The sequence below is a fragment of the Pelophylax lessonae genome (assembly GCF_965119305.1).
Source record: "Pelophylax lessonae genome assembly, chromosome: 8".
Taxonomy (NCBI): Eukaryota; Metazoa; Chordata; class Amphibia; order Anura; family Ranidae; genus Pelophylax; species Pelophylax lessonae.
This window is the reverse complement of record NC_138775.1, coordinates 29,240,471-29,259,094: the sequence shown is the minus strand read 5'-3', so window position 1 is coordinate 29,259,094 and position 18,624 is coordinate 29,240,471. Positions and strand designations below refer to the sequence as shown.

The 18,624-nt window shown below is 49.3% G+C and overlaps 1 protein-coding gene across 1 annotated transcript in view; it reads left to right on the top strand.

The window, feature by feature from the left end:
- The first annotated feature begins 1,067 nt into the window (after window positions 1-1,067).
- The window catches only part of EEFSEC (eukaryotic elongation factor, selenocysteine-tRNA specific), a 287,723-nt gene continuing 270,166 nt past the window's right edge, over window positions 1,068-18,624 (top strand). Inside the window, exon 1 of the mRNA XM_082265985.1 lies at window positions 1,068-1,391. Within this exon, the coding sequence (XP_082122111.1) occupies window positions 1,109-1,391 (283 nt within the window). The 5' untranslated portion in view covers window positions 1,068-1,108. The remainder of the gene's footprint in view (window positions 1,392-18,624) is intronic.

The following is an 18,624-nucleotide window of genomic DNA, read 5'->3' as shown; positions in this document are numbered from 1 at the left end:
CAGCTAGGTTTACAACAGCCGACCGTTCCTCTCTCTCATCAGGGAACGATCGCGGGTGTCAGGCGGCAATCGGAGCCGTCTGCTCTGTGCATTGGAGTCCCTGCTGCCGAGTGGGGGCGGGAGCGCGCCGCCCCCTAGCTGCAGGCGCGTGACCGACGTAGGTCTACGTTGGTTTGCGCAGGAGGGCCGCAGTGCAGGAGTAAATAGGTGGCGGGCGGTCGGGAAGAGGTTAAGGGGGAGTGAAAGGGGGTGTGTCCTATGCCTACATACTTTTGTTAATAGGTGTCCCTTCTTGCCATCTCAAAAATTTGGGAGGTGTGTGGTTTGTATGGCACAGCTGGCCACATAGCATCATTGGTTGCTAGGATGTAGGCGGGCCTTACAGCATTGTTGGTTGGTATGGTACAGGCGGCCACATAGCATCATTGGTTGCTAGGATGTAGGTGGGCCTTAAAGCATCATTGGTTGCTAGGATGTAGGCGGCCTTACAGCTTTGTTGGTTGCTAGGATGTAGACGACTAGGCCATGCAGCATTGTTGGTTGCTAGGATGTAGAGGATTAGGCCATACAGCATTGTTGGTTGTTATGGTGCAGACGGTTGCACAGCATTATTGGTTGCTAGGACGCAGGAGGCTGGACTGTACAGCGTCATTGGTTGTTATGGTGCAGGCAGCGCCAGCGTCCTAGCAATGAGCTGAGTATGGCTACCCTGTGTGTACAGTACAATACTGAGCTGTGGAAGGATGAAGTGTTGGCATGGACACTCCGGCCTCATTGCTGCCCCTCGCCCCACCGTTGCCATCTGAGGCAGTTGCAGCATTTTCCTTCGCTGGCAGCATTTCCCTTTCGTGAAGAAAGTCTCCTCAATGGGGTCACACAAAACACAGACATTTTAATTCTTTCTCACTATTTTCAAAAACAAAGTGTCTGAAGTCATGCTTACATTAAAGTAATAGATTTATTCAGACTGTGATGAACTGAGTGTGTGAAATTCTCCTTCGCACTAAGCGGAACTAATATTCACTATCTGTTGTACCTGGGAGGGGGGAATAAGCAGCGCACAACGCGGAAGTGCCCTGCACCACGCTGGAACGCATTGCTGCTGCTCATGGCTTCTGCAGAGGGGGAGACCCTGAACTTCAATGTCGGGGTGCTGGGCCACATCGACAGCGGGAAGACTTCGCTGGCCAAGGCGCTGAGCACCACCTCTTCCACCGCCGCCTTCGATAAGAACCCCCAGAGCCGGGAGAGAGGCATCACCCTGGACCTGGGCTTCTCCTCCTTCACCGTGCCCGTCCCCGAACACCTGACACACACCGGATACTGCCGCCTACAGTTCACCCTGGTGGACTGCCCGGGACATGCCTCCCTCATCAGGACCATCATAGGAGGTGAGTGCACCCTACTGGATGGGGGAGGGGGCAGCATGGCCTGAGAGAGCACCACAAGTCCCAGCATAACCTGAGAGAGCACCACAAGTCCCAGCATGGCCTGAGAGAGCACCACAAGGCCCAGCATAACCTGAGAGAGCACCACAAGTCCCAGCATAACCTGAGAGAGCACCACAAGTCCCAGCATAACCTGAGAGAGCACCACAAGTCCCAGCATGGCCTGAGAGAGCACCACAAGTCCCAGCATGGCCTGAGAGAGCACCACAAGTCCGAAATAGAGCGGCGGGACCCGACGTGGTCCGATAGGGAGCGGCGGGACCCGGCGTGGTCCGATAGAGAGCGGCGGGACCCGACGTGGTCCGATAGAGAGCGGCGGGACCCGACGTGGTCCGATAGGGAGCGGCGGGACCCGGCGTGGTCCGATAGGGAGCGGCGGGACCCGACGTGGTCCGATAGAGAGCGGCGGGACCCGGCGCGGTCCGATAGGGAGCGGCGGGACCCGGCGTGGTCCGATAGAGAGCGGCGGGACCCGACGTGGTCCGATAGAGAGCGGCGGGACCCGACGTGGTCCGATAGAGAGCGGCGGGACCCGACGTGGTCCGATAGGGAGCGGCGGGACCCGGCGTGGTCCGATAGGGAGCGGCTGGACCCGACGTGGTCCGATAGAGAGCGGCGGGACCCGGCGCGGTCCGATAGGGAGCGGCGGGACCCGGCGCGGTCCGATAGGGAGCGGCGGGACCCGACGTGGTCCGATAGAGAGCGGCGGGACCCGGCGTGGTCCAAAAGAGAACAAGAAGTCAGAGCGTCCCTTACCAAAGAACTACAAGTCTCAGCATGTTCCATCATCTGAGGAGTTCTTTGACTGTCAGGTCACCCTGAGTTTACCAGTTCCTTAGCCAACAGCAGACTGGTACTGGTAGTTCCCCATCTCTCAGGGCACACTAGGACTAGTAGGTTGGAGCACGCTGGAGCTAGTAGTCCCTCCCCCCTGTTGGGGCTCACTGAAACTGACAGCTCTCTGGCTTTTGGGGCACACTCAGTCTGGGCACGCTAGAATTTTTTTTTTTTCCCCATAAAAGTGGGAAGGCTGCATATACACGTGTGTGTGTATACACTATATTACCAAAAGTATTGGGACGCCTGCCTTTACACGCACATAAACTTTAATGGCATCCCAGTCTTAGTCCGTAGGGTTCAATATTGAGTCGGCCCACCCTTTGCCGCTATAACAGCTTCAACTCTTCTGGGAAGTCTGTCCATAAGGTTTAGGAGTGTGTCTATGGGAATGTTTGACCATTCTTCCAGAAGTGCATTTGTGAGGTCAGGCACTGATGTTGGATAGAAGGCCTGGCCCACAGTCTCCGCTCGAATTCATCCCAAAGGTGTTCTATTGGGTTGAGGTCAGGACTCTGTGCAGGCCAGTCAAGTTCCTCCATCCCAAACTCACTCATCCATGTCTTTATGGACCCATGTCTTTAAGGGACGTTGTGACGTCGCTTCCTGGTTACTATATTGGAGACCTGATCAAAGCTGATTACGACTTTGTTTGGGTCTCTGGACAGCCATTGGATGTGTTGGTTGCTGGCTTGGGTCTCCAGGGGGCACAAGTGAGACTGTTCAAGCTGCCGGGGGGGGGGGGCGCCCCCTCCCGCTGCTTGTAATACCAACTGAGCGGCTGCCACCTGAATGCTCCCCACACCCCGCGTTCCCCCCTCTTCTATATATCCCGAGGTCCACATGCCCATCTGCGGGCCTGAGGGATGGTACTACCGAAGATACTTGGATAAGTGACCCGCATCCTGTAATTATTAACCAACAAAGACAAAAACCCCTAGGAGGTGGGACTTTTAGGCCCCTTTCACACAGGGGAGTCAGTCGGCGGACTATGTTCTTCTCAGCGGGGGATCGATCCGCCGATCCCCCGCTGAGCAGGAGGATGACAGCTGTGTCTCAGAGCTGTCAGGTCCCCGCTGTTATCTATGGGGGAATCAGATGAGAACGGACCGTCTGTCCGTTCTCATCCGATCCGCTGGACGGCTGGAAAACAGGGTTTTACTGATCGGATCGGATGTTGGATTGGATGTCAGTGGACATGTCTCCACTGACATCCAATGCCCCATGCATGGGGCATCCGTTCAGATGGTACAAGGTGTAAAACAATAGAAAAATATTTATTACATATCGATAGAATAAACACAGTAAAAAGTCATGTGGATTACAACAAGCAGTTGTACACAGATAACCCAAAAATCTCTTTGGGCCTGGAACCGGCATAGCGAGTGCTGCTGGGTAGAGGGGGGGGGGGGGAAGCAGATGTGTGTCTTCCAGATGCTCATGCATTTTGCAGTGTAGTTGAGCATTATGGGAAATATAGTTACAAAACATCTGGGGTGCCAAGGTTCGCCATCACTGCTCTAACCGGTCCGGGCCATCTTGGTTTGCACTGCTTGCCAAACTTTTTTATTCATTGTAACTGCATTTATTTGTATTAAACTTTATTGTATCTATAAATTTACACTATGGAGGGTGTTGCTTTCTTCTTTTATGGTATCATCTGTGTATGGAGCCTCATTGCATACTGAATTGCGGTCCATATTGCGGTGTTATTGCCTGACGAGATCCCCTCCTTAGTGAGGGTCATTGGAATCTGGTAACCCCCCCCCCCCCCCCCCACTCTTCATGCTCTGTGGTGGTCTGCGCGGTGGTCCTGGTATCAAGGAGTTTTGAGGCTTTCACCTTTTTTTTGCTTTAGCATATACAAAGAATATTACCTTGATATGTTTTGGCCCTTCTTTTAGGAGTTTTATCTTTATTTTTGGCTTGCATTGATGCACTTACAGTACATGTGCACAATTCTTATTAACCACTTAAGCCCCGGAAGATTTTACCCCCTTCCTGAACAGGGCCTATTTTGCGATTCGGCACTGCGTGACTTTAACGGACAATTGCGCGGTCGTGCGACGCTGTACCCAAACGAATTTGACGTCCTTTTTTTCCCCACAAACGGAGCTTTCTTTTGGTGGTATTTGATCACCTGTGCGATTTTTATTTTTTTTTTTGGATCTCGCGCTATAAACAAAAAAAGAGCGTCAATTTTGCAAAAATAACAATATTTTTTTTATATGAAATTCCCCAAAAAAAAAGTAAAAATCTAAATTTTTTAACATTTTAGGCCAAAAAATAGCAAAAAGCGTATTTCGATTGGTTTGCGCAAAAGTTATTGCGTTTACTAACAAAGGGAAAGCTTTTTGTCATTTTTGTTGTTTTTTTTTTAACGCGTAATGGTTGCGATCTGCGATTTTGCGGGACTGCAACATTGCGGCGGACAGATCGGACCCTTGACTGACATTTTTGACACTTTTGGGGTTACCAGTGACATTACTGCAGTAATCAGTGCTATACATATGCACTGTTACTGTAAAAATGACACTGGCAGTGAAGGGGTTAACTTTTTTTTGAGAGGGAGGGGCTGTGTGTGTCCCCTAGGGGCGTGTTTCTAACTGTGATTGGCTGTGGCTTGAGGTGTAAGAACAGTGATCAACGGTCCTACATAGCAGAACCGTATGATCACCATTCTTACACAGGGGAGAATGACAGGCGGCTTTGTTTACACTAGCCGCCTGCCTTTCTCCCGGTGTAACGGACGATCGCGAGTGCCTGGTGGACATCGGGTCCGCCAGGCACACGCGCGGGAGAGTTCGTGACCGCGCGGGAGAGCGCCCGCTCCCTAGAGCCTCACAGGCTAGCGACGTAACCCTACGTCGCTTTGCCTATGAGGGGCTGACCGCCGACGTAAATAGTCGTGCGGCGGTCGGCAAGCGGTTAATGGGTTTTGATTTTTTTTTTTTTTTTTTTGTACTATGCACAGTATATGTATTATTCATTTTTTTTTTTTTTTTTGTATTATTCATTACTTGCACATATGTGGCAAGAAAAGAGATCTGCCGCCAAGAATGATCAGTGGCTGCTAATTACAATCTAGAAATGTCGTTGCAGCTAAGGCCCCTTTCACACATACGGTCCGTTCAGTTCATCAGTTCAGGCACGTCAAAATGTATCAGTTTCCCATCTGTTTTTTATCCGTTTTTCATCCGTTTTAAATCCATTTTTGCATTGGTAGTGGATGTAAATAAAACGGATGAAAAACGGATGTGATGCGATGCATACTAGCACATTATGCCATTGTCTTGCTGGGGTTTTTTTTTTTATTTTTATTTTTTGTACTCGGGATACAACCGCTTTAATGCCGTGTTTTATTGAAGATTTTTCTTACACCAGGTTGTAGCAGAGATACAAATTTGGCTACTAACTGACAACTTGCTGCTGTCCCATGTCATATTTTTTTTTCCCACAGAAATAAAATGCACCCACACGATGAGACAATGGGCCATTCTCCGGAGCAGCCAGTCCCTCCTGAGTGGGTGCAGGTCACAGTGACACATCAATGGGACCTTCTTGCTTGCTGGTTCTCTTCTTTGTTTTTTCCTGCATGTGATTGAATTTAATCAGTTTCAGCCATCTTATTTTGTCATTATTTTTAGTTTGTTCTTTCTGCCAACGTCAGTTTAAATCGTTTAGGACCGGGGCTGGACGGGTGGCATGCAACATTGGCGCTCCCTAGCCTGCCTGACTCTGTCTCATAGATTAATTATAGAGGCCTTAAAGGAAAAGCAAAGGATTTTTTAGCCCAAAATGCATTGTGGATTACTACTGTTTACATTAATATCGTTTTTTAAAGCAGAATCTGCAATAAGAAAATATTGTCTAAATACATTCCTCGTGTTTTCTTCTGGAATCTTGGTGTGTTTTGTGTATTTCTTCCAGATCTGTGCAGTAATCCAGTGTGAGTCTTTCTTTCTAATAAAGACTGCTCACTGCTGCTCGCTCTCCTTGTGCTGGATGACTGGCAGTGAGGAAGGCCGAGTGCCAAGTTCGGCAGTGAGGAAGGCCGAGTGCCAAGTTCGGCAGTGAGGAAGGCCGAGTGCCAGGTTCGGCAGTGAGGAAGGGTGAGTGGCGGGTTCAGCAGTGAGGAAGGGTGAGTGGCGGGTTCAGCAGTGAGGAAGGGTGAGTGGCGGGTTCAGCAGTGAGGAAGGGTGAGTGGCGGGTTCAGCAGTGAGGAAGGCCGAGTTCGGCAGTGAGGAAGGGCGAGTTCCGGGTTCGGCAGTGAGGAAGGGGCGAGTGCCGAGTTCGCCAGTGAGGAAGGGGCGAGTGCCGAGTTCGCCAGTGAGGAAGGGGCGAGTGCCGAGTTCGGCAGTGAGGAAGGGGCGAGTGCCAAGTTCGCCAGTGAGGAAGGGGCGAGTGCCGAGTTCGGCAGTGAGGAAGGGGCGAGTGCCGAGTTCGGCAGTGAGGAAGGCGAGTGTCGGGTTCAGCATTGAGGAAGGCCGAGTGCCAAGTTCGGCAGTGAGGAAGGCTGGGTTCGGCAGTGAGGAAGGGGCGAGTGCCGGGTTCGGCAGTGAGGAAGGGGCGAGTGCCGAGTTCGGCAGTGAGGAAGGGGCGAGTGCCGAGTTCGGCAGTGAGGAAGGGGCGAGTGCCGAGTTCGGCAGTGAGGAAGGGGCGAGTGCCGAGTTCGGCAGTGAGGAAGGCCGAGTGCCGGGTTCGGCAGTGAGGAAGGCCGAGTGTCGGGTTTGGCAGTGAGGAAGGCCGAGTGCCGGGTTTGGCAGTGAGGAAGGCCGAGTGCCGGGTTTGGCAGTGAGGAAGGCCGAGTGCCGGGTTCGGCAGTGAGGAAGGGGCGAGTGCCGAGTTTGGCAGTGAGGAAGGGGCGAGTGCCGAGTTTGGCAGTGAGGAAGGGGCGAGTGCCGAGTTTGGCAGTGAGGAAGGGGCGAGTGCCGAGTTTGGCAGTGAGGAAGGGGCGAGTGCCGAGTTTGGCAGTGAGGAAGGGGCGAGTGCCGAGTTTGGCAGTGAGGAAGGCCGAGTGCCGGGTTTGGCAGTGAGGAAGGCCGAGTGCCGGGTTTGGCAGTGAGGAAGGCCGAGTGCCGGGTTTGGCAGTGAGGAAGGCCGAGTGCCGGGTTTGGCAGTGAGGAAGGCCGAGTGCCGGGTTTGGCAGTGAGGAAGGCCGAGTGTCGGGTTTGGCAGTGAGGAAGGCCGAGTGTCGGGTTTGGCAGTGAGGAAGGCCGAGTGTCGGGTTTGGCAGTGAGGAAGGCCGAGTGTCGGGTTTGGCAGTGAGGAAGGCCGAGTGTCGGGTTTGGCAGTGAGGAAGGCCGAGTGTCGGGTTTGGCAGTGAGGAAGGCCGAGTGTCGGGTTTGGCAGTGAGGAAGGCCGAGTGTCGGGTTTGGCAGTGAGGAAGGCCGAGTGTCGGGTTTGGCAGTGAGGAAGGCCGAGTGCCGGGTTTGGCAGTGAGGTAGGCCGAGTGCCGGGTTCGGCACCGACGGTCCGTTCCCATCCGATTTCCCTCATAGAGATGTATGGGGAACTGACAGCTGTGTCTCCGCACACAGCGCAGAGACACAGCTGTCATCATTCTGCTCAGCGAGGGATCGGCGGATCGTTCTTCCGCTGAGAAAAGCGGAGTCTGTTTGACGGACACATAGTGTGAAAGAGCCCTTAGGCCCCTTTCACACATACGGTCTGTTCAGTTCATCAGTTCAGTCACGTCAAAATGTATCCGTTTCCCATGCGTTTTTGTCAGTATCTGTTTTTCATCCATTGTCATCCGTTTTTCGTCCAAATTCGTTTTTTGACGGATGAAAAATAGGGCATTCATCCGTTCAAAAAAACGGACATTGACGGAAGCGGATGAAAACGGATGTTAACTGATGATCATCCGTTGACATCCTTTTTTACATAGAGATACATTGATGTCCGTTTTTCATCCGTCAACGGATGGATGAAAAATGGACAAACGGACAGCATGTGTGAAAGGGGGCCTTACTCATCATTTTTTTGTATAATTTTCCCTTTAAGGGGGTGTGGCAAGGGGTGTGTCCTATGTCTACATACCTTTTTGCTAATAGGTGTCCCTCATTCCCATCTCAGAAAATTGGGAGGTATGCATACTTCACTGCACCAAAAAAAAAGATAGGAAAAAAAAAAGTAAAATTAGTTTTTTAAAAGAAGATGAAGGTCTCTTTTATCAAATGCTCTACCTCCTAGCTACGCATTTACCCTTGACCTAACCCTTCTTATAGGGCAAGGATCCTCCAAACTACGGCCCTCCAGCTGTTGCAGAACTACACATCCCATGAGGCATTGTAAAACTCTGACATTCACAGACATGACTAGGCATGATGGGAGTTGTGGTTCCTGTACAGCTGCAGGGCCATAGTTTGAAGACCCTTCTTATAGGGGAATAGCTACCTTATTGGTACCAAAAATTCCCTATTCAGCCAAAAAAAAATAAAAATGGTGAAAATGATTTACAGTAATATATTTGCTTTCATTTATAGATTGTATGTATGTATATACTTTTAGCTAAATCTGGAGTTCCCCTTTAACCACAACATAATTACATGGCATTGGCCCGCAGAGTAACCAGTATTGATGATGATATATGAGGGAATCCATAGAAAATTGATGCCAATTCAGCTTTTTTTGTTTTTTTTCTTGCGACAAGTCTCCAGTGATTTTTGGCTCTGTGAATCCAGTAATGTCTCTGTAGTCGCTGCCTGCAAGAAATTAAGATTTAAATGGAATAAAGGACAACTGAATCAATGGCCTCGGTGATTTAATTTCTCATATCTCCTGCGCTGTGCACAATCGCCGTCTGGCTGTTCACCGGCAAGGCTACTTCTTGGCCGACGATCACAGGGGTCTCTTGATTAGAGCATATGTCTCGGGGTAACTTAATTTATCAGAGTTTTTGTTGTGCACAAGTCATGTTTGCCTGTAGGCCGGATGTCTGGGCTCTCCTGTCTCTGTCAGAAATTACTTTTTTTTTTAAAGATCTTTTTTTTTTTTTTTTATTACGTTTTAAGAAATATTACCTTTTCTGCAAATAAACTGGTATCAATATGCTCAAAGAAAATATAGCTGGCTTCTATTTTTTTAATACATTGGTCCTTCTAAGTATTTAACCACCTCCAGTCCGGGGCCTTTTCTGGCACTTTTTGTTCACATGTAACAATCAGTATTTTTTGCTAAAAAATTAGTTGGAACCCCCAAACTTTATATAAATATATTAGAGCTGTCATTACAGCTCAGCTCTCATTACAAGGAGCGGGAGGGGACGTCCCCCCCCCCCCCCTCCCGCCGCCTTCCGCAGCTCGCCCAGGTCTCCCATACCACTGGGAGACCCGGGCAGCCAGCTTGCACGGCCGCCGAAGACCCGATCAAAGCCGCATATATATTCTTTAAAAGCAGAGGCCCCAGAATCAATTGGCAGGCTTGGCAATTTTTTACGTTGCATTGTATTTGTCCGCTTTCTCTGCTCTCTTCTGTGAGCTACAAAACAACTTCCCTCTAATGGAGAAGAGAAGAGGGGGGAGGTGTTTGTAGTCCATTTTAAGTGTGAGCAATAATATGTAACAATGCTGCTCCAACATAGATACAATTAGTGAATGTTGAATGTGAAAAAAGCCTGAAAAAAGAAAGCTAATGTAGCCGCCACATCTAAGGACCCATAAGCTGCAGTGTATTATGTTTTTGGGTTTAGATTAATGATCGACGGATATCAGGTTTTTTGTTGCGGATACCGATATTTTGGCATTGCATATTGGTATCGGCTGATATTTTCGTACATTTAATTTTTTTTTTTTTTAATCACTTGACAGGTACTCTGGTGGAGGGATCTGAGGGTCTAAAAGACCCCAAACCTCTACACTTAAAAGCATTCCAAACACCAAGTTTGGCTGTTTTGAATGCTGTCATTTTTAATAATCTGGTCATGACATCACTTCTGGGTTTTTGCATGGAGACCCGATCAGAGCCGAATGCGGCTTTGATTGGGTCTTCGGCGGCCGTGCAAGCTGGCTGCCCGGGTCTCCCAGTGGGATGGGAGACCTGGGCGAGCCGCGGGAGGGGGGGAACGTCCCCTCCTGCTCCTTGTAATGACAGCTGAGCGGCTTCTCAGCCACATCGGTTGTCATTGCAACACAGCCGACCGTCGGCTATGGACGCCGGTACCGGGGTGATGTCTCTAGCTGCAGGCATCACTCTGGTACAAGCACTTTCCAAAACATCGGCAATGGCTGATTCTGATATATCGGGGAAAGTGCATATTGGCCCTCGATATATCGTCTTTGCCGATAATCGGTCGATCCCCAGTTTAGATGCTGCCGACCAGTCACGTATCTGGTACATCTTTGGTCTTCAAGTGGTTGTACCGGGATGATATGCAGATGCAGGCATCATGCTAGCATTTTTTAAGCACTTGCTGCTCGTCCATTGTCCAATGACAGTGGAGCGTTGCGGCTCCCATTCTGGGACAACGTCATATGACCTGCCCCAGAACGGCCGGTCTCGCGCGGCGGCCGTGCCGTGTTACTAGGACACGGCACAATCATGATCTTGGTAAAGAGCCAGTGACGCGGCTCTTAACCCATGTGATCGGCTGTGTCCAATCACAGCCGGTTACATGTAAATGCAGATGTGCCGTTTATTGGTGCTCCTCGCCTTACCTTACACTGTCGGAGTGTGTGGTTAGAAGAGCCAATCAGCGGCTCCTCCTCCTCGGAGGGGTGACCAGGAGGGGTAATCAGGGCACTGATCATCAGTCCCCAATCAGTGCCCATTAGTAAAGCCAGTCAGTGCCTGCTAATCTGTGCTGCCCATCAGTGCCTCCTATCAGTGCTCATTAGTGCCACATATCAGTGCCCATCAGTTTGGCATATTAGTGCCGCCTCATCAACGCACATCTGTGAAGGAGAAAAATGACTTATTCACAAAATTTACTGACCAAGTTATTCGCCATAACATCATCTTTTATATTTTACAAAACAAATTGGGTTATGTAATGTGTTTTTTTTTTTTTTTTTTTGCATTAAAGTTCAAAAAAGTGTATTTTGTTCCCCAAAAATTGCAAAAAAAAAAAAAACACTGCACAAATACTGTGACATAAAATATTACAAAACCCCCCAATTTATTATCTAGAGCCTCTGCTTTAAAAATATATAATGTTTGGGGGGTTCGAAGTAATCTGCTGGCAAAAATAAACTGATTGTTACATGTAAACAAAAAGTGGCAGAAAAAGGCTGGTCTGGAAGTAGTTAACAATCCCTTTATCCTTTTTGCAGTATACATTTTTTTTTCTTGATGGACACATCTGTGCCTGTTATATTTTTGTAATCCATACGTCCGGGATTCTGCTAAGCCGGTGACACGTGCAAAAGCGTTGGATGTTATTCCAGATCTTGTTTTGCCAATATGAGTTAAACTTTTGCCCTTTTTTAATATCTGTAGGAAGGACTTCCTGGCAGGGAAAGGGTCAATGAAATCTGTAGATTGGAAATTCCTCGAATAATTGAATCTGGTCATTCCCCCCCGCTGTCCCCAAATGATTCCCTCGCGTCGTATTCACCAGACGGATCTGTTTCCACTTTCCGGTGAAAAATCTCCAAAAGCCGAGCGTTGTTTTCTAACCGATACCGGCGGTGAGTTTTGAACTCGGAGGAGACGAGATTAGGAGGGGGAGGGGGGGGGGATAATGTTAGCCGGTGCATCTGTGTGTTCGTTGTGAGCCGGGTGACGCAATGACCGCCAAGCCTCCAGATCAAGGGATCAGCGGCCTCGTTAGAGAAGTTCAGGACCGGGCCGCATTAGGAAAGCTGAATGAAGTTGTATTTTGTGAGGTCACAGAGGAGCCAACTCCGGAATATTGGTTCTCGTGTATTGCAATCTGTGTAGGTGTCCAAACTATCACAGTCACTAAAGACTCACCTGAACCTTCAGTTTAAATCAGTTAAATACAGTCCAAGTGTTTCAAACAAACAAGGTGCTCAGTGGCTTACGGTTAGTTTTCTTCCTAAATCAGCCACAGCCCGTGTAGAAAAGCCTATCCCCTGCCATCCTGCTGAAAAACTGGGTTCTTACTCTCTGTAAGTGGGTAAGCAGTAGGGATCGACTGATTATCGGCAAGGTCGATGTATTGAGGGCCGATATGCACTTTCCCTGATATATCGGAATCGGCCCCGGAGGTAACCGATATTGTCGTGACGTCATTGCGTATGTTGCGCCACGCGCCTCCGCACACTGGGACAGCTTCTGCCTTCTTAGGCCGCCTCCCTCAGCCTCGTCTGGAGTCGGGGAGTGCACACAGTGTGTTTAACACAGCCGTCACATACATACACCCACGCACAGCTGCCCGGTGCCAGGCAGCCACCCACCACACAGGGTGCCAGGCAGCCACCCACCACACAGGGTGCCAGGCAGCCACCCACCACAGGGTGCAAGGCAGCCACCCACCACAGGGTGCCAGCCAGCCACCCACCCGCCACAGGGTGCCAGCCACCCACCACAGGGTGCCAGCCAGTCAGCCACCAAAGGGTTCAGTAACAGATTTGTGTCGAAAATTGTGTTTATTTTGCAAAACTTTAAATGTTCAAAATATCGGCCCATGTCGGCCGATACCAATATGCAATGGCCAAAATATCGGTATCAGCAACGAAAAACCGATATCGGTTGATCCCTCGTAAGCAGTGGCCTCTCTGCAGAGATCCAACATGCCCCTTGCTATGGCAGGGCGAGAGCTCTCCAACTGGCAGGGAGCAAAAGATTTGCTGGTTCCTTGCTCTCTTTAACCACTTAAGCCCCGGAGGATTTTCCTGCTAAAAGACCAGGGGGTATTTTGCGATTCGGCACTGCGTGAATTTAACGGACAATTGCGCGGTCGTGCGACGCTGTACCTAAACGAATTTGACGTCCTTTTTTTCCCACAAACGGAGCTTTCTTTTGGTGGTATTTGATCACCTGTGCGATTTTTTGATCATGCGCTATAAACAAAAAAAGAGCGACAATTTTGCAAAAATAGCAATATTTTTCACATTTTTTTATATGAAATTCCCCAAAAAAAAAATGTAAAAATCAAAATTTTTTAACATTTTTGGCCAATTTGTTTTATGCTACCTATGTTTGGTAAAAAAAATCGCAAAAAGCGTATTTTGATTGGTTTGCGCAAAAGTTATCGCGTTTACTAACAAAGGGAAAGATTTTTGTCATTTTTGTTGTTTTTTTTTTAACGCGTAATGGCGGCGATCTGCGATTTTTTTTGCGGTACTGCGACATTGCGGCGGACAGATCGGACCCTTGACTGACATTTTTGACACTTTTGGGGTTACCAGTGACATTTCTACAGTAATCAGTGCTATACATATGCACTGTTACTGTAAAAATACACTGGCAGTGAAGGGGTTAACTTTATTTGGGAGGGAGGGGCTGTGTGTGTCCCTAGGGGCGTGATTCTTACTGTGATTGGCTGTGGCTCTAGCTGTAAGGACACTGATCAACGGATCTACATACTAGATCCGAGTAATCAGTGTCTTTACAGCGATGAGAATGACAGGCAGCTTGTTTACACAAGCTGCCTGACATTCTCCCTCTTCCCCCGACGATCGCCGAGTGGCCGGCGGACATCGGGTCCGCTGGTCACACGCGCGGGGGGGTGCGTGACCGCGCGGGAGCGGGAGCGCGCCTCTGCGGGCGCGCGCTCGCTCCCCAGACCCTCCCAGGCTAGTGACGTTAATTAACGTCACTCTGCCTGGCAGGGGCTGACCGCCGCAGTAAATCTACTTGCGGCGGTCGGCAAGCAGTTAAGTTGGTAAGCAGTGGTGTGTCTGCAGAGGTCTGACATGCCCCTTGCTGTGACAGAGCGATAACTCTCTAACCAGCAGGCAGCAAAAGATTTGCTGGATCTTTTCTCTCTGTAAGTGGATAAGCAGTGACCTCTCTGCAGAGGACCAACACGCCCAATGCTGTGGCAGAGCGAAAGCTCTCCAGTTGGCAGGGAGCAAAAGATTGGCTGGATCCTTCCTCTCTGTAAGTGGGTAAGCAGTGCTCTCTTGGCAGGGGTACTACAGGCCCTTTGCTGTGGCAAAGTGACAACTCTCCAATTGGCAGGGAGTAAAAGGTTTGCTGGATCTTTGGTCTCTGTGCAGAGGTCAGACACATCCTCTGCTGTGGCAGGGCGAAAGTTTTCCCAATTGGCAGGCAGCAAAAGATTTGCTGGATCTTTGGTCTCTGTAAGTGGGTAAGCAGTGGTCTCTCTGCATAGGTATATGGTGTCCCCTTCTAAGGCAGAGCGAGAGCTCTCTAATCAGGAAGGAGCAAAATATTTGCTGGATCCTTGCTCTGTGTAAGTGGGTAAGCCGTGGTCTCTCTGCCGAGGTCTACTATGCCCCCTGCTGTGGCAGAGCAAGAGCTTTTCAGTCGCCAGGCAGCAAAAGATTTGCCAACATCTTGGAAAAGAAGGAGGAATGTTCTGCTCTGAGCAGTAGGAGGCAGTGTTCAGTGCAGTGGCCCGCATCTGGGGCAATGACTATATACTGAAGGTGCTGTGTTCCTCTCTCAACAGTAGGAGGCAGTGTTGCCCAGTGCAGTGGCCGACATCTGGGGCAATCCCTGTATATTGAAGGTGCAGTGTTCTGCTCTGAGCAGTAGGGGGCAGTGTTCCCCAGTGCAGTGGTTGACATCTGGGGCAATCCCTGTATATTGAAGGTGCAGTGATCTGCTCTGAGCAGTAGGGAGCAGTGTTCCTCAGTGCATTGGCCAGCATCTGGGGCAATGACTGTATAATAAAGGTGCAGTGTTTTGAGCTGGGCAGTAGGAGGCAGTGTTCTCCAGGGCAGTGACCAATATGACTGTACTTTGAATGCGCTGTATTCCCCTCAGAGCAGTAGGAGGCAGTGTTCCCTAGTGCAGTGGCCGACATCTGGGGCAATCCCTGTATATTGAGAGTGCAGTGTTCCCCAGTGCAGTGGCTGACATCTGGGGTAATCTCTGTATATTGAAGGTGCAATGTTCTGTTCTGAGCAGTAGGAGGCAGTGTTCCCCAGAGCAGTGGGTGACATCTGGGGTAATCCCTGTATAATGAAGGTGCAGTGTTTTGCTCTGAGCAGTAGGAGGCAGTGTTCCCCAGTGCAGTGACTGACATCTGGGGTAATCTCTGTATTTTGAAGGTGCAGTGTTTTGCTCTGAGCAGTAGGAGGCAATGTTCCCCAGTGCAGTGGCTGACATCTGGGGCAATCTCTGTATTTTGAAGGTGCAATGTTCTGTTCTGAGCAGTAGGAGGCAGTGTTCCCCAGTGCAGTGGGTGACATCTGGAGTAATCCCTGTATAATGAAGGCACAGTGTTCTGCTCTGAGCAGTAGGAGGCAGTGTTCCCTAGTGCAGTGGCTGACGTGGGGGCAATCCCTGTATAATGAAGGTGTAGTGTTCTGCTCTGAGTAGTAGGAGGCAATGTTCCCCAGGGCAGTGGCTGACATCTGGGGCAATCTGTATTTTGAAGGCGCAATGTTCTGTTCTGAGCAGTAGGAGGCAGTGTTCCCTAGTGCAGTGGCCGACATCTGGGGGCAATCCCTGTGTATTGAAGGTGTAGTGTTCTGCTCTGAGCAGTAGGAGGCAGTGTACCCCAGTGCAGTGGCTGACATCTGGGACAATGATTATATATTGAAGATGCAGTATTCTGCTCTGAGCAGTAGGAGGCAGTGTTCCCCAGTGCAGTGGCTGACATCTGGGACAATGATTATATATTGAAGATGCAATGTTCTTCTCTGAGCAGTAGGAGGCAGTGTTCCCTAGTGCAGTGGCTGACATCTGGGGTAATCCCTGTATATAGAAGGTGCAGTGTTCTGCTCTGAGCAGTAGGAGGCATTGTTTTCCAGTGCAGTGGCCGAAATCTGGGGTAATCCCTGTATATTAAAAGGTGCAGTGTTCTGCTCTGAGCAGTAGGAGGCAGTGTTCCCTAGTGCAGTGGCTGACATCTGGGGCAATCCCTGTATATTGAAGATGCAGTATTCTGCTCTGAGCAGTAGGGGGAAGTGTTCCCCAGTGCAGTGGCTGACATCTGGGGCAATCCCTGTATATTGAAGATGCAGTATTCTGCTCTGAGCAGTAGGGGGCAGTGTTGCCCAGTGCAGTAGCATACCTGGATGGTCAGGGTAATGGGTCAAGGCCAGTGAGGTGACCTTGTTTCATGGTAAATCACAGGCACGGTTCACTGAACACGAATACTGACATTACAAAGCTGTCACCAGTCTGCACCCAGATGGGGGAAATGTGGGGGTGCCGCCATGGAGTGCAGACAGCTGCCTTGTGATGACAGGGCTGTAGCGGGTCGTGTACATTTATAGTTTATTTTCTGTTTTCACGCCCCCACCCCCGAGGCTGCCAAGTGGCTCATATATCTAAGGTTTACATAGTGGAACTGAAACTGAAATGAAAATTCTGGTGCTGAAACCGAAAATTCAGGACATGCTTGGCCGAAAACTGAAGCTGAAATAGACAGTTATTAAAATAATTAATTCATGAGGCTGGCATTTTTGCATTGAAGTCAAGGGGACGTGCTTTTGCATTGAAGTCAAGGTGGGGGGGGGGGGGGGATTTTGCATTGAAGTCAAGGGGGGCGGGATTTTACATTGAAGTCAAGGGGGGGCGGGATTTTACATTGAAGTCAAGGGGGGGCGGGATTTTACATTGAAGTCAAGGGGGGGCGGGATTTTGCATTGAAGTCAAGGGGGGCGGGATTTTGCATTGAAGTCAAGGGGGGGTGGGATTTTGCATTGAAGTCAAGGGGGGCGGGATTTTGCATTGAAGTCAAGGGGGCGGGATTTTGCATTGAAGTCAAGGGGGCGGGATTTTGCATTGAAGTCAAGGTGGGGGGGATTTTGCATTGAAGTCAAGGGGGGCGGGATTTTGCATTGAAGTCAAGGGGGGCAGGATTTTGCATTGAAGTCAAGGGGGGCAGGATTTTGCATTGAAGTCAAGGGGGCGGGATTTTGCATTGAAGTCAAGGGGGGTGGGATTTTGCATTGAAGTCAGTGGGACACAGCATGCCACGATCTGCACTTTTTTTTATCGGCAAAACACAGATAACCCTATTTTTGGGCGCTATATCGGTGCATCCCCAATGTAAACCCAAGAAACCAATGTCATATATTGCTTTCCAGTCCTTCCATGTGGTGGCTGCATTCCTTTTCTTTTTTCATGGTTTTTTTTCACCTGGCGATCCTGCCAGTAACTCACTTCCTGTTGTATGGTGACAACGCTCCCTGCTCTGTATCTATGGAAGAGCAGCATTGTCACCCTAGGTTAGTAAGTGTTAGGACTACAGAATACAACCCTGTCTCCTCATCTCTACATCATGGGGGGAGGTGTTCTGTATTTCATAGCTGAACAAGGCAGGGCTGATAAGGAAGTTATTCGTGCACAGGATTTCTTGCAAAAGGTAGCGAATGAGGGAAGTTAATTTGCGTGGTTTAAAATTGTTGTAGAGTCTCTGCAGCAAGTCACAGCCTGCCTTATTTCTTGGCTGGAGGACGCCTGGCATCATCTAGTCATTTTCTCCCTAGCCTGACTGTCTCCGGCCCTCCTCTTTCATTCATTGGATTTCAGTTCTTTCAGTCCTGGAGGCTCAGCATCCTATGTGGGTGCCACCTCTGCAAAGGCAGCCTGCCTAGGAACTCCAACTCCTCCAGACTGACACTCACCCATAAAGGTATTTTCATATTTGCATAACTCCTCCCACGAGCCAGCCCACTGCTTGCATCAGGACTGAGAATTCTTGAGAGAAGTACTGAATAGGGTTGCACCGATACAGTTTTTTTTTTTATTGCCGATTACCGAGTACTGATACTTTCGGTCAAGTATTCAGTGATACCGAGTACCAATACTTTGCGGTGCAATTTGCGTCAATACAGAAAAATATGCGCAAATTGCACTGCAAAGAATCGCATGCGATTTGAACAGGAATGTGGTGCGATTCCCCCCACTGCTGGTGTGTGTGTATATAATATATATATAGTAAACCCCCCTCCATTGCGGGGGTTATGTTCCGGACCCAGCCACGAAAAGTGAAATTCGAAAAGCGAAATAGAAAAACCCTATTAAAATGCATTGTAGGCATGATTATTTTACTGTCGCTGTACGTGTAAAAGCATTTTAAGGTCTTTAAACACTTTTAAAACAATAGAAACTCATTTAAACACATAAAAGATACTAAGAGACAGAGCAAGAGCTATGGAAAACACAAAAATATTTCATTTTTAATGATTTATATAGTAAAATAACATTACAAAAAAAAACGTGAATTACCGGGACCGCAAAAACTGAACCGCGATGGTGCGGGGGATTACTATGATTACTATGCCTG